The sequence below is a fragment of the Dendrobates tinctorius genome, unplaced genomic scaffold (assembly GCF_039654945.1).
Source record: "Dendrobates tinctorius isolate UK_male_01 unplaced genomic scaffold, ASM3965494v1 ptg000196l, whole genome shotgun sequence".
In the NCBI taxonomy this organism is placed as follows: Eukaryota; Metazoa; Chordata; class Amphibia; order Anura; family Dendrobatidae; genus Dendrobates; species Dendrobates tinctorius.
Genome location: NW_027361863.1, coordinates 12,714,922 through 12,730,664, shown reverse-complemented (window position 1 = coordinate 12,730,664; position 15,743 = coordinate 12,714,922). Strand labels below are relative to the sequence as shown.

Here is a 15,743-nt window from a genome sequence, read left to right as displayed (position 1 = left end):
CTCACACATCTCCGGCGTGAAACACAAGTCACAAACACACAAAAGAAATGAGAAAGTTGTCACTTGCTTTCACTGACTGAGGGGGTGTCCGTGGGACCGCAGCAGGGTAACAGTTTGAGGATTCGCTGCGTAAAAGCTTTTTTATTTTGGTTGGGAACATTCCCTGAAATTCACCAGAACAAAGCAAAGTATTAAATGAGGACATAAGACGGCGTGGGAACGTCAAGAGCGGGACAAGGAACGCCGGGGATCGGTAGAAGAATGTGGGGGGGATCATCTAATGAAAGGTCCGAAAAGTCAGGGTCCTCCTGCTCCTCTGACACCGCAGTGTAATGGCAGATTGTGAAGGGGTGTTCCCAATGGGGAGAGTGATCGCCTATCACAGGACACATTTCTGATTGGTGGAGTTCAACCTCCGAGACCCCCAACGATCCCAAGAACGGGTCTCTAAAAAGCCGCCTGGGAATCAAGCAGTGGCTGCGCGTGCGACCCCTCCATTCATTGTTTATGGGGGGGAAGGAAAAGCGAACGGTCCAAAAGTAATGGCCGCCACTTCCGGTTTTGCGGAACGCTGTTTTTTTCTCCGATACTATTTCCATAGTATTGGGGGAAAAAAATGGCGATCCGCATACATTTTTTGCGGCCCGTTATTGCGGTACACCACAAAAAATGCATCGATACGGCCTGCAAAACCGGGCCGCAAAACAATGCGGTAAGTGTAAAACCACCCTAACGGCCGGGATTGGAAGTAACTCCGATCTCAGCGGCTCAACTCCATAGATACCGCCGGCAATCGTTGCAATGGCGTCTACAAGGTTGGAAATAGGTTGCCAATGGCTGACACGAGGCCCCTGTGCGGCCTGCCATGTCTGTACACCTATGCAGCCCAGTAATTCTGCAGTGTTACAGTGTATTGTACGTGCAATCAGAGAGAGGGCGAATGAAAAAAAGGTTAAAAAAAAACAGTGGGGGGAAACTACAGGCCTCATTTATCAACAGTGTTTGAAAGAAAAACCGGCTTTGTTGCTCGTAGCAACCAATCACAGCACAGCTTACAGTTTATAAACTGCTGCGGTAAAATGAAGGCTGTGCTGTGATTGGTTGCTAGTGGGAAACAAAGATTGTTTTCCTCTTAGACATTTTCGATAAGTCTGCCCCTATCTATCTGACATCTGTCTGTACATATATAACAGTTACGCCCACGGCCGCACCAAATATTTATACCCTACAGAGGACTAATAAAAAAAAGAGAATAAAAGAGGGCATGTAAGAAAACAATGGGAGAAAAAACTATCCAGCTATAGACGTGTGTGTGTGTGTGGGGAGGTGAACGGGCCAAAAAAACTGTGATTTTGCCTTTTTTTGCTTTTCACTGTATGGGATAAATATTATGATATATTACTAGTTTGGACAGTAGGGTGCGGGCACACGCTGCGGATTCTGCTGCGGATTGATTCGCGCGGATTTTGCAAAATCTGCCGGTAAATCCGCAGGTGAAAAAAGAAAATTTCTGCACAAATCCCTGAATCGCGCGGTTTTGATGCGTTTTTGATGCGTTTTTTACCGCAGCGGTTTCTAAAAGCATGGGAGAAGCCTAAACCGCGGCGGAAAAAAACGCAAAATTAATGTGCATGCTGCGGTTTTTTACTGCGATGCGGTTTTTTCGCGGTAAAAAACGCATCAATGTGCACAAAAAGTGCAAAATGCATAGAAATGACTGTGCAGCTTATTTTTAGCGGTTTTATAGTGAAAACCGCGGTAAAAACCGCTAAAAAAAACGCTGTGTGTGAACACAGCCTAATAGAAAATGGAAAAAATATCTATCATCTATCTATTATCTATCATCTATTATCTATCTATATATTATCTATCTATTATCTATCATCTATTATCTATCTATATATTATCTATCTATTATCTATCATCTATTATCTATCTATATATTATCTATCTATTATCTATCATCTATTATCTATCTATATATTATCTATCTATTATCTATCATCTATTATCTATGAATCATCCATATATGTTACTCTCTATCTATTATCTCTCTAGCTATTATCTATCATCTATCAATCATCTACCTATTATCTGTTTATCATCTATTATCTATATATTATCTATCATCTATTATCTATTTATCATCTATGTATCTATCTTTCTATCATCTAGCTAGATATTATCTATCTATTAATCATTATCTATTATCTATGAATCATCCATCTATGTATCTCTCTATTATCTATTTAGCTATTATCTATCATCTATTAATCATCTATCAACCTATCTACTGTATTATCTATCTCTCTAGCTATTATCTATCCATTATCTACCATCTATCTATTATCTATCATCTATCAATCATCTACGTATTATCTGTTTATCATCTATTATCTATCTATTATCTATCATCTATCTGTTATCTATCTATCTATCCTCTATCTGTTATCTATTATCTACCTATCATCTATTACAGTATCTGTGTATGTAAAAAACAATTGGAGAAAAAATATCTATATTTCTCCCATTATTTTTTTACAATCATAGATATATTTTTTCCCATTTTCTATTAGTCCTAGTCCCTAGGGCATAAATATTTGGTACGGCCAGGAGTGCAACTGTTCAAACTAGTAGTCATAAAATTTATCCAGAGAGTAAAAAAGGCAAAAATCACAGGGGTTTTTTTGCCCCTTCACCTGCCCAAATAAATGGAATAATGGACCCCAAGATGATAGGGAAAAAAAAACACTCTTCAAAAGCGGAGAGTGTCCCATTGGCGCCGGTCCCACTGTCCGACCCTCCACCAATCAGAAATAGGCGATAACTGTCAGTGATGGGAATACCCCTTTATATAGCAGCTGCAGGGGATCGTTTCTGTTCCGATCTTCAGCTGTCCGATAATCCAGAACATCTGAAATGATGATGCCGGATTACAGGAATTTTATTGGAACGGTCGTTCAGAATGGTAATCTCCGTAATAGTCCTGTACGGCCGTATAAAAAAGGAACAATTTTGAGGTTTCCATTAGATGATTCCAAATGTGGAGGATTTTTTTCTCTCCAAAGGGCAATTTATTAGATAATCCACAACACAACAGAGCATGCAAGCTGTTTCCGTGCATTTATACATGTGGCTCCGTGTCTCTGTAGTCAGCAAATCCAGCACCTTTTTAATTTATCTTCATTATGTTTTCTTTACTTTCTGCTGTTGACAATTTTTTTTTTTAATTTATTTTTTATATTTTTCCAATGTATTTCTTTGAAAAAGGAATTTCCTGCTGAGAATAGGATGAAACTGATCATCTCAAAGGCCCTTTAAGGAGTTTACTAGACACTAGAAATAATAGCTTATTGTCACTCTGATAAGTGGCGCCATCCATTTAACTAGTGGCCGTGCCTGGTACTGAAGCTATCTCCCTATTAAAATGATCGGGACTCCAAAATATACAGGGCTGTGCCTGATGGGCAGTGACAAACATCTTATACGCTTGGGCTATCCTTAGAATATGGCATCACTATAAACGTCCCAAAAGATAACGACAACTGTTTTCTTCTTATTTCGGACTTAAAATAATTTTTTAATTGGGATACATTAAAGTTTCTCTCATCGTTTGGCTTCTGCAGTCTCTTTATCTTTGCCTATTGCTGGCTGCGGAATGAGTTAAATAAGAATCTGTCAGTGAGCTTGCACAAAAATGTGCAACAAAAAAAAGAAAGACTTGTCAAACTTTGATCTGTGTTGTGGATCGAAGTCAACAGCCCAGTGGTAAAAAAAAAAAAGTGATCCATGTGCTGACCATACTTAACTGCTAAAGGAGAAGCTTAAAAAAATTATTTATATGAGAAAGAAGGATTTAAACAAAAAAAAAAATCATGCGCAGACCAAAAAAATGGGTCAAGTGCATCGAAAAAAAGGTAGAAAAATTGTCATGTTTAAGAAAAATACTCGGCTGATTCACCATGATGACCACAGACCACATCAAAGGAGAGGTAAAATTTGTGGACATAAATCAACTAAGAAAAGCCCAGTAAAAGACAGATAAAAGTTATAAACTCCTTCCAGAAGGAGCTCACTGATGGATCATTAGTTGACTCAATCTGCAGCCAGCTATAGAAAGCAAAACATGCAAAATTATTAATGAAGCCCAGGTGCAAAAAAAATGATTTTTAGCACAAAATAAATGCAGTTAAGTAAAAAAAAAAAAATCTGCACAAGGGGAAACCCCCCCAAAAATAAAGAAATTACATTAAATTTTACATTAGCAGCTCGCCTACTTGCTGACGGGCTCCATGTGGCAATATGTAATATCCTACCAAATAAGCATCAGATTAAATAGAAATTGCAAAAAAAATAAACATAAGAAGTAATGAATCTATTAGAAAAATCCTGGATTGCTAGAGCCGGAGATTGGTTGTGGAGATTCACGTTATTGCATCTGCGTCAATTCATTTTTCAACTTTTCATTTTCTTTTACGAGGAAACAGCTTGTATTTACTCACAAACAGCGATCATGCTTCTCGACAAGCGCCATCTTCAGCGTGTCATGCCCAGAAGAAGAAAAGAAAAACTTAGGGGAAAAAACAAACACAAAACAACTTGTCATGAAGGAAGAATGTGATTTGTTTTCCTTTTGGTTGTAAGAGTTTATAGCTGGGGAATAATGATGGGCAGAATGTGTGCTAATAGGGCGTAAGGACGTCAGATAGTGGGGTCTCCTCCGCCTCCACCCTCTGATGAACCGGCCTCGACCATGCATTATTCTGTCACCTGTACATGTGAATGGCGGCTATGAAATCCTGCAGTTGGCTAGTTGCTGATTTTGGCACCATGTTAGGCCGATTTCACACGTCCTGATATTTCCGGTACCAGAAAAAACGGTAACGGAGATATCCATGTCCGTGTGTCTGTGTATATTCTACGTGTGCCGCCGTGTGCCGCATCACTACCACACGGACAGCCGCCGGGGAAGAAGCGCTACAGTAAGCGCTGTTCCCCTGCACGTGGTGCTGAATGCGGCTGTCATTCTCCCCTGCTCTGCCGGCAACAGCGCAAGCAGGGAAGAATGAATAAAAAAAAATGACGAAGGGTCCTCCTTGTATTTTGAACCAACCTGGCAAAACTAACAGGTGAGGGCTGCTATTCTCAGGCTGGTAAGGGTCCATGAATATGGCTCCCCCCAGTAAAAACAGCAGCCCGCAGCTGCCCAGAAAAGGCGCATCTATTAGATGCGCCTATTCTGGAGCTTTGTCGGGTTCTTCCCACTTGCCCTGTAGAGGTGGCAAATGGGGGTAATAAGGGGTTAATGTCACCTTTCTATTGTAAGGTGACATTAGGTCCATGGCTTAGTAATGGAGAGGTGTCAATAAGACACCTCTCCATTACTAATCCTATAGTAAGTAAAGGGTTAAATAAACACACACACACACACACACACACACACACACACAGCAAGAATAAAGTCTTTTAATGAAATCGTACAACACACAGGTTTGACATCTTTATTACACTGCTAATCCCAGCGAATCCCTCAATCTCCTGTAAAAAAAACTAAAAAAACAAACAATATACCAGACCTGTCCAGCGCTCAGTCATTCTCACGGCATAAATCCATATCTGGGGGTTAATCAGTTTACAGCCGGAGTGGTGCTAATGTGACCGCTCGGGATATAAACTACTGAGGAGTGAACGGGAAGCAGCGCGCCGCACACAGGTTCAGTGAGGAGCGGTGACGTCACTGAGTCTGTGCTCGCTGACAGTGTGAACTCCTGTGACCTCAGCACCGTGTGAAAATGAGCCCGTGCGCACTGCTTCCCATTCATTCCCCAGTAGTTTACAGCCCGAGCGGTCGCATTAGCACCGCTCCGGCTGTAAACTAACCCCCAGATATATGCCATGGGCCGGAAAGGTCTCGTATATTGTGTGTTTTTTTTAGTTTTTTTTACAGGAGATTGAGGGATTCGAGATGGGATTAGCAGTGAAATAAAGATGGAAAAAATGTGTCGTGTATTGTTTCATTAAAAGACTTTATTCTTACTGTGTGTTTATTTAACCCTTTACTTACTATAGCATTTGTAATGGATAGGTGTCTTATTGACACCTCTCCATAACTAAGCTGGGCTCAATGTCACCTTACAATAGAAAGGCAATATTAACCCCTTATTACCCCACTTGCCACCACTACAGGGAAGTGGGAAGAACCCGATAAAGCTCCAGAATAGGCGCATCTAATAGATGTGCCATTTCTGTGCAGCTGCAGTCTGATGTTTTTAGGCTTTGGGGGCCCATATTCATGGACCCTTACCAGCCTGAGAATAGCAGCCGGCACCTGTTATATTTTGAACCAACCTGGCAAAACTAAGGAGGACCCCTCATTTTTTTTTTTTTCATTCTTCCCTGATCGCACTGTTGCCGACAGAGCAGGGAGAATTACAGCCGAGTTCAGCCCCACATGCAGGGGAACAGTGCTTACAGTAGCGTTTCTTCCCCAGGGGCCGTCCGTCCTCACGGAGGACAGTGTACACTGTTCTCCATGTGTACGTGCACCGTACGGGTTGCGGCCCATGTGTCTGGGTCAAAACGGACATGTCTCCGTGTTTTGCACATGGACACACGGTCCATGAAAACACGCTGACATCTGCATAGACACATTCGCTTCTCTTCTACATTCACTTTAAGGGCTCATACTCACATGCGAGAAACTCGGACGAGTCTCACATGTCAATAGCCAGCACTGCCGCCGGCACTCGGGAGCAGAGCGTGCGGCTCCATGTATTTCTATGCAGCTGAACGCTCCAATCCGAGTGCCGGCGGCAGTGCCGGATATTGATGTGCGAGACTCGTCCGAGTTTCTCGCATGTGAGTATGAGCCCTTAAAGTGAATGTAGAAGAGTAGCGAATAGCGGCGTTCCCTAGCAATTAGAGGCTTTGAGCTGGTAGAGAATTCTCTTTCCGTACTTTCCACAGGGGCTTCTACTTATTGTGAGCGTCTCAAATGGTCACGAGAAAGGAAAAAATGATTTCCCTACAGAATCTCAAAAAGAAACTGTTGCTAAGGGGAGAACAGAATGGGTTCAGCTGGATATTCTGCAAGTGTCAGCCACTAATAAAGTCCGGGAGTCTTCTCCGGTGAACCCCGGCTCCTGTATTTTTAGATCTGTCTTATTATTTTCTAAATATTGAACAACCAATGACCTTTTACATAAAAATTTCCGATTTATTCCATTTATGTGGCCCAGATATGTCTCGTTTTACAGCGTCGGTGAGGCATCGGGGGATCTAATGTAAGGTGTGGACAGGCAGGCGCTCATGACAAGTTGTGTTTGTGTTCCTCTTCCACGACATCGAAGACTAAAATAATAAAAATGTGAGAAGTGAAGGCAAAAAAAAAGAAAGCAAAGTGGTCTGCAGGCAAATCAAGTCCAACATGCAATTTATTAATACAAGGACAGACAGTGACTTAGAGGGGGGCAGGCGACAAAGGGAAAGAGCGAACAAAGCGGCAATGGTGGTGGGGAAGTCATAGGATCGTAAGGCAAGAAGAAGCAGATATTCCACACGAGATGGGACAGTCAGAGAATTAGAGGTAACGATACAGGAGAGAAGATTACGTGCTGTATACTGAGGCTATCGGAAGGTTCCCAAACCCTTTGAGAACATGATTGCTTTGGGCTACCCAATTTTCAGATCAGGATCCTCAAGCAAAACACCCAAATGTAAAAAAAAAACAAAAAACTTTCCAGCCTTGTAATACCAACTCAATCGCAAAGCGTTCCCCAACAATATACCTGGAGGGGTGAATACTCCCAAAGCTTTGACAGATGAGGCTATGTGCACACTGAGGGTTTTTGGGGGGAGATTTTGCAGCAAAAACTCTCCAAATCCTCCTGAAAAACTCAGAAACTTAGAAGTTCTGCTCAGATTCTGCACCAAAAACTTAGCAAAAAAGCCTCAGTGTTTACATTCCCTAAGGCTGTGTGCACACGTTGCGGATTCTGCTGCGTTTCCGCAGCGGTTTTGGCCCTGCGGAAACGCAGCAGTTCTGCAGACCAAGTACAGTACAATGAAACCCTATGGGGTTTCAAAAACGCTGTGCTCACGGTGTGGGTTTTTTCCGCGCGGTTTTGCTGCGGTTTACAAACCGCAGCATGTCAATTGTTTGTGTGGTTTCCGCTGCGGTTTCACACCTTTAACATAGTAGAGGTGTTAAACCGCAGGGCAAAACCGCAGGAAAACCGCAGTTCACTTGCCTGTGGTTTTACCTGCGTTTCTGTGCGGAAAAACCCGCAGCGGAATCCGCAACGTGTGCACATAGCCTAAAAGTAAGGTGCACAAGACCACTTTTTTAGAGGCAGCAGCCACCAAGCTTTTCCAGATGAAACCGCTTCAGTATAAGGTTATGTGCACACGTTGCGGATTCTGCTGCGGATCCGCAGGGGATTTGGTCCTGCGGATCTGCAGCAGTTTCTGCTGCGTTGTACAGTACCCTTTTAGTCTATGTAAAGTGAAAAATGCAGTGCACACGGTGTGGAGTTTTCCGCGGATTTAAATCCGCAGCATGTCAATTCTTTGTGCGGATTCCGCAACGGTTTGGCACCTGCTCCATGGCAGGTGTCAAACCGCAGGAGAAAACTGCTTGCTAATCCGCAATAAATCTGCAGATAAACCGCAGGTCTTTTGGCCTGCGGATTTACCTGCGGATTTATACAAATCCAAGCGGAAAACTTCGCAGCAGATTCCGCAACGTGTGCACACAGCCTTACACTGGTTGTCTTTTCCTGAAACCGCTTTGCTAGTGACTGGTTCTGCAGGCGTCATTTCTCTGTACTTTCCACTATATTGTCCATATCCACTAAGAAGTTGCCCAAAGAATGAACATGCTCCTTTTTTAAAAGAATTAATAAAAGACTGACCACGAGCACCGCAACGTCGTTTTTGCATTATTTGCTGTGCATTATGTTAATTTTTTTGCCAGGCTTTTATAGGTGCATTGCAGACGAAATCCACCTAAAAAAGACGGACGGAATCTGGCAGAAAAAGACGCTATGTCCACATTCCCTTTGATTAGACAGTGCCTAGGTTGGAGAGGTTTCCATGCAAGGAAGTGACATGAACTTTCTTTTTTCTACCAGGGATTTTTCAAACCTTGTTAGTAAAAAAAAAGCCCAAAATGCTCTGCGTTCGAAGAGCAAAATATATTTCCATAGAAATCGATTAGAAGAGACTTCTAAGAATTTTGGGAGCAGTTTTAGAGGAAGGGTTTTGAAAAGGATCCACTCCAAAAAACTCTTTAAGAAAACTCCTAGTGCTCATCCCCTCATTCCTAGCTCATACATTTGTGCCATAACCACAGGAGAATAGAAGATCTCGCTGCTTGTTCGGCAATATTTGGAAAAAGAGAGCTGTGCATGTACAGCCAAGATGGGAGCCTGGTCTCGAGAAAGTGACGGGTCACAGTGATGGTACCCGTATATGTCACCATCATGTAGCACTCCAATCTCAGCGTGCTGTCAGGAAATGATAGGAATTGTAGTTTCCAAAAGCTGGAGTGCCGTAGGTTGTTGATTACCAATATGAATGTACATGATGGGACCATCAATCTAACCCTGACATACAGTACAGACCAAAAGTTTGGACACACCTCATTCAAAGAGTTTTCTTTATTTTCATGACTATGAAAATTGTAGATTCACTCTGAAGGCATCAAAACTATGAATTACCACATGTGGAATTATATAATTAACAAAAAAGTGTGAAACAACTGAAAATATGTCTTATATTCTAGGTTCTTCAAAGTAGCCACCTTTTGCTTTGATTACTGCTTTGCACACTCTTGGCATTCTCTTGATGAGCTTCAAGAGGTAGTCACTGGAAATGGTCTTCCAACAGTCTTGAAGGAGTTCCCAGAGATGCTTAGCACTTGTTGGCCCTTTTGCTTTCACTCTGCAGTCCAGCTCACCCCAAACCATCTCGATTGGGTTCAGGTCTGGTGACTGTGGAGGCCAGGTCATCTGGCGTAGCACCCATCACTCTCCTTCTTGGTCGAATAGCCCTTACACAGCCTGGAGGTGTGTTTGGGGTCATTGTCCTGTTGAAAAATAAATGATGGTCCAACTAAACGCAAACCGGATGGAATAGCATGCCGCTGCAAGATGCTGTGGTAGCCATGCTGGTTCAGTATGCCTGAATAAATCCCCAACAGTGTCACCAGCAAAGCACCCCCGCACCATCACACCTCTTCCTCCATGCTTCACGGTGGGAACCAGGTATGTACAGTCCATCCGTTCACATTTTCTGCGTCGCACAAAGACGGTGGTTGGAACCAGAGATCTCAAATTTGGACTCATGAGACCAAAGCACAGATTTCCACTGGTCTAATGTCCATTCCTTGTGTTCTTTAGCCCAAACAAGTCCCTTCTGCTTGTTGCCTGTCCTTAGCAGTGGTTTCCTAGCAGCTATTTTACCATGAAGGCCTGCTGCACAAAGTCTCCTCTTAACAGTTGTTGTAGAGATGTGTCTGCTGCTAGAACTCTGTGTGGCATTGACCTGGTCTCTAATCTGAGCTGCTGTTAACCTGCGATTTCTGAGGCTGGTGACTCGGATGAACTTATCCTCCGCAGCAGAGGTGACTCTTGGTCTTCCCTTCCTGGGGCAGTCCTCATGTGAGCCAGTTTTTTTGTAGCGCTTGATTGCTTTTGCAACTGCACTTGGGGACACTTTCAAAGTTTTCCCAATTTTTCGGACTGACTGACCTTCATTTCTTAAAGTAATGATGGCCTCTCGTTTTTCTTTACTTAGCTGCTTTTTTCTTGCCATAATACAAATTCTAACAGTCTATTCAGTAGGACTATCAGCTGTGTATCAACCAGACTTCTGCACAACACAACTGATGGTCCCAGCCTCATTTATAAGGCAAGAAATCCCACTTATTAAACCTGACAGGGCACACCTGTAAAGTGAAAACCATTTCCGGTGACTACCTCTTGAAGGTCATCAAGAGAATGCCAAGAGTGTGCAAAGCAGTAATCAAAGCAAAAGGTGGCTACTTTGAAGAACCTAGAATATAAGACATATTTTCAGTTGTTTCACACTTTTTTGTTAGTTATATAATTCCACATGTGGTAATTCATAGTTTTGATGCCTTCAGAGTGAATCTACAATTTTCACAGTCATGAAAATAAATAAAACAATAAAACTATTTGAATGAGAAGGTGTGTCCAAACTTTTGGTCTGTACTGTATGTTGATGTTTTATGGTAATAGATTCTATTTTATCTTTTGGATTCAGGTCACTGACCTATGAGTTGTCCAGTTTAAAGGGGATGTCCACTGCTATTACAGTCATGACCTGAAAGCTCATTAATAAAAGGCGGGTGGTGTCTCCACCCCTGGGACTACTATCGATCAGCTGTTGCCAACCCCAGCAACAGTATAGGGAGCGGAGACCTAGAGTTTGGTCAGTTGCCACTTTCAGGTACTACAGATCAGATCCTATTCATTTTCATAGGAGCTGAGCAGCAGTAGTATCGGGGAGAGGTAACTAAACAGTGTACAGAGTGGTGTTATTCCGGGTCTGTACACCATGTATAATCGGTCGCTGCATGGACAGGTGACAGCGGATAAGTGAGGGTCTCGTGTGTCGCACCTGAGGGAAAGCAGACAGCTGATGTCTTGGGAGGGACAAAATCCGTGGCCCTTCCCAGACTATTAATATCAGGCTGCTCTAAGATGGTATACCATGATGTTGGTGGAGTGGCTTAGTATACATTTTTTGCAAAAAACGTATCAACTAAATACTCTGTTTTTGTTATCATTTTTTTACTAGCACTTGCTGTTTACTGTTACATATATTTTTTACAACAGAGTATTTTTACACGTTTGTTATACTGCATTTTTTCTGTGTTTCAGTCTTTGGGTGGTGTGAACACTGTCATACCGACTTGTTCACTTTTGTGCGTGGCTCATGTGTGTTTTTAATCTATTAATATCAGCCCGCAGCTGTCTGCTTAGCCTTTGCTGGTTAACATATGGGAGACCCCACATTATTTTTTTGTTTTTGGGTCCCTCCTTTATAATAACCAGTAAATGCTACGCAGACAGCTGTGTGCTATTATTAAAAAGCTGGGAAGGTGCATGGATATTAGCCCCTTCCCAAAATAATAACAAAAGCCCCCTGCTGCCTGCTTTCCATCAGCTGGTTGTTAAAAATAAGTGGGAACCCACAGCCTTTTTTAAATTATTTATTTAATAGGTTATATAGGGTTAAACACCCTTTAGTTCCACGTGAAAGACACAAAAGGGTGCTAGTTTATTATACATAGGGGGGCTTGAGACAGTAAATATCTACAGCACAGCTATCCTATCTATTCTATCTATCTATACATAAGATTGCTTTATTAGTTTGTAAACTAGCTTTAAATTACATAGAGCAAGGAGGTTTTTGGTCTCTCTTAGTGTCAAGGGTCCTGATGTGGGGTATAAGGGATGAGCAAGAACGTCCGTGTCCTCTTTCAAGTGGGAAGGGGGTGGTAGTAGGACCTACATTTTAACCCTCGTGGCCCCCGACTGCATCTATATTTCAATTCTGAGTGATTCATCGCGCCCTAATAATCCCCCTATACTTCCTTATTTATAAAGTGTAAGCTCTTAGGGGCAGCGTCTGATCCTCGGCATCGCTGTTTACTATTATGTATTTTATATTGTATTATATTATATATTACGTTCCCACTTATTTATTAATTTTCTCCCTAATGACTTTCTGATCTGAGCTCGCACCGATACATCCAGGTGTCTTATGTTCTTTTTGCCTGTAGCAATATATAACTAGTTATGGCCACGGTGAATTTTATTGTTAATTTCAAAATCAAAATGCTTTTATTTTTAGACATATTTGTGAAAAGTATCCCAAACACAATGAGCTCATCCACAATGTAGTGTCGGATGATAAACTGCGATCAGACGTATAAATTCACAGCTTTACATATTTGCTAAGTGTCAGCATCTTAGAAATGCACAAAGCAAGGAACTGGTCTGAAGCTCTGTGCAGGCAATATAACGGTATCTTTACATTGGCACCTATGTACGGAAGTATCTATTACCAGCACAACATAGACAATATTCTAAAATTAGGGGAAAACTCTTGTCAGATGTGAAAATTATGTATTGTACATAGGAGCAGTATTACAGTAGTTATATTCTTGTACATAGGGGGCAGTATTATAGTAGTTATATTCTTGTATATAGCGTCAGTATTACAGTAGTTATATTCTTGTACATAGGGGCTGTATTTTAGTAGTTATATTCTTGTACATAGGAGCAGTATTATAGTAGTTATATTCTTGTACATAGGAGCAGTATTATAGTAGTTATATTCTTGTACATAGGAGCAGTATTATAGTAGTTATATTCTTGTACATAGGGGCAGTATTATAGTAGTTATATTCTTGTACATAGGAGCAGTATTATAGTAGTTATATTCTTGTACATAGGGGGCAGTATTATAGTAGTTATATTCTTGTACATAGGGGCTGTATTTTAGTAGTTATATTCTTGTGCATAGGGTGCAGTATTATAGTAGTTATATTCTTGTACATAGGAGCAGTATTATAGTAGTTATATTCTTGTACATAGGAGCAGTATTATAGTAGTTATATTCTTGTACATAGGGGGCAGTATTATAGTAGTTATATTCTTGTACATAGGGGCTGTATTTTAGTAGTTATATTCTTGTGCATAGGGTGCAGTATTATAGTAGTTATATTCTTGTACATAGGAGCAGTATTATAGTAGTTATATTCTTGTACATAGGGGCAGTATTATAGTAGTTATATTCTTGTGCATAGGGGGCAGTATTATAGTAGTTATATTCTTGTACATAGGAGCAGTATTATAGTAGTTATATTCTTGTGCATAGGGGGCAGTATTATAGTAGTTATATTCTTGAACATAGGAGCAGTATTATAGTAGTTATATTCTTGTACATAGGGGCAGTATTATAGTAGTTATATTCTTGTACATAGGGGCAGTATTATAGTAGTTATATTCTTGTACATAGTGGCAGTATTATAGTAGTTATATTCTTGTACATAGGGGCTGTATTTTAGTAGTTATATTCTTGTGCATAGGGGGCAGTATTATAGTAGTTATATTCTTGTACATAGGAGCAGTATTATAGTAGTTATATTCTTGTACATAAGGGGCAGTATTACAGTAGTTATATTCTTGTGCATAGGGAGCAGTATTATAGTAGTTATATTCTTGTACTTAGGAGCAGTATTATAGTAGATATATTCTTGTACATAGGAGCAGTATTACAGTAGTTATATTCTTGTACATAGGGGCAGTATTATAGTGGTTATATTCTTGTACTTAGGAGCAGTATTATAGTAGTTTTATTCTTGTACATAGGGGCAGTATTATAGTAGTTTTATTCTTGTACATAGGGGCAGTATTATAGTAGTTATATTCTTGTACATAGGGGCAGTATTATAGTAGTTATATTCTTGTGCATAGGGGGCAGTATTATAGTAGTTATATTCTTGTACATAGGAGCAGTATTATAGTAGTTATATTCTTGTACATAGGGGCAGTATTATAGTAGTTATATTCTTGTACATAGGGGCAGTATTATAGTAGTTATATTCTTGTACATAGTGGCAGTATTATAGTAGTTATATTCTTGTACATAGGGGCTGTATTTTAGTAGTTATATTCTTGTGCATAGGGGGCAGTATTATAGTAGTTATATTCTTGTACATAGGAGCAGTATTATAGTAGTTATATTCTTGTACATAAGGGGCAGTATTACAGTAGTTATATTCTTGTGCATAGGGAGCAGTATTATAGTAGTTATATTCCTGTACTTAGGAGCAGTATTACAGTAGATATATTCTTGTACATAGGAGCAGTATTACAGTAGTTATATTCTTGTACATAGGGGCAGTATTATAGTGGTTATATTCTTGTACTTAGGAGCAGTATTATAGTAGTTTTATTCTTGTACATAGGGGCAGTATTATAGTAGTTATATTCTTGTACATAGGGGCAGTATTATAGTAGTTATATTCTTGTGCATAGGGGGCAGTATTATAGTAGTTATATTCTTGTACATAGGAGCAGTATTATAGTAGTTATATTCTTGTTCATAGGGGGCAGTATTACAGTAGTTATATTCTTGTACATAGGGGCAGTATTATAGTAGTTATATTCTTGTACTTAGGAGCAGTATTATAGTAGATATATTCTTGTACATAGGAGCAGTATTATAGTAGTTATATCCTTGTACATAGGAGCAGTATTATAGTAGTTATATTCTTGTACATAAGAGAAGTATTATAGTAGTTATATTCTTGTACATAGGGGCTGTATTTTAGTAGTTAAATTCTTGTGCATAGGGGGCAGTATTATAGTAGTTATATTCTTGTACATAGGAGCAGTATTATAGTAGTTATATTCTTGTACATAGGGAGCAGTATTACAGTAGTTATATTCTTGTACATAGGGGCAGTATTATAGTAGTTATATTCTTGTACTTAGGAGCAGTATTATAGTAGATATATTCTTGTACATAGGAGCAGTATTATAGTAGTTATATTCTTGTACATAGGAGCAGTATTATAGTAGTATTATTCTTGTACATAGTGGCAGTATATAGTAGTTATATTCTTGTACATAGGGGCAGTATTATAGTAGTTATATTCTTGTGCATAGGGGGCAGTATTATAGTAGTTATATTCTTGTACATAG

At 40.3% G+C, this 15,743-nt stretch overlaps 1 protein-coding gene across 5 annotated transcripts in view; it reads right to left on the bottom strand.

Moving 5' to 3' along the window:
- KCNIP2 (potassium voltage-gated channel interacting protein 2) overlaps positions 1–15,743 on the bottom strand; it is a 603,893-nt gene that overhangs the window by 56,778 nt on the left and 531,372 nt on the right. The window contains exon 2 of one of the 5 annotated variants that reach the window (XM_073552890.1): positions 64–163. The exons of the other annotated variants lie outside the window; for them this stretch is intronic. Coding sequence (XP_073408991.1) covers positions 64–163 — 100 coding nt within the window. The remainder of the gene's footprint in view (positions 1–63; positions 164–15,743) is intronic. 5 annotated transcript variants of the gene reach the window in all.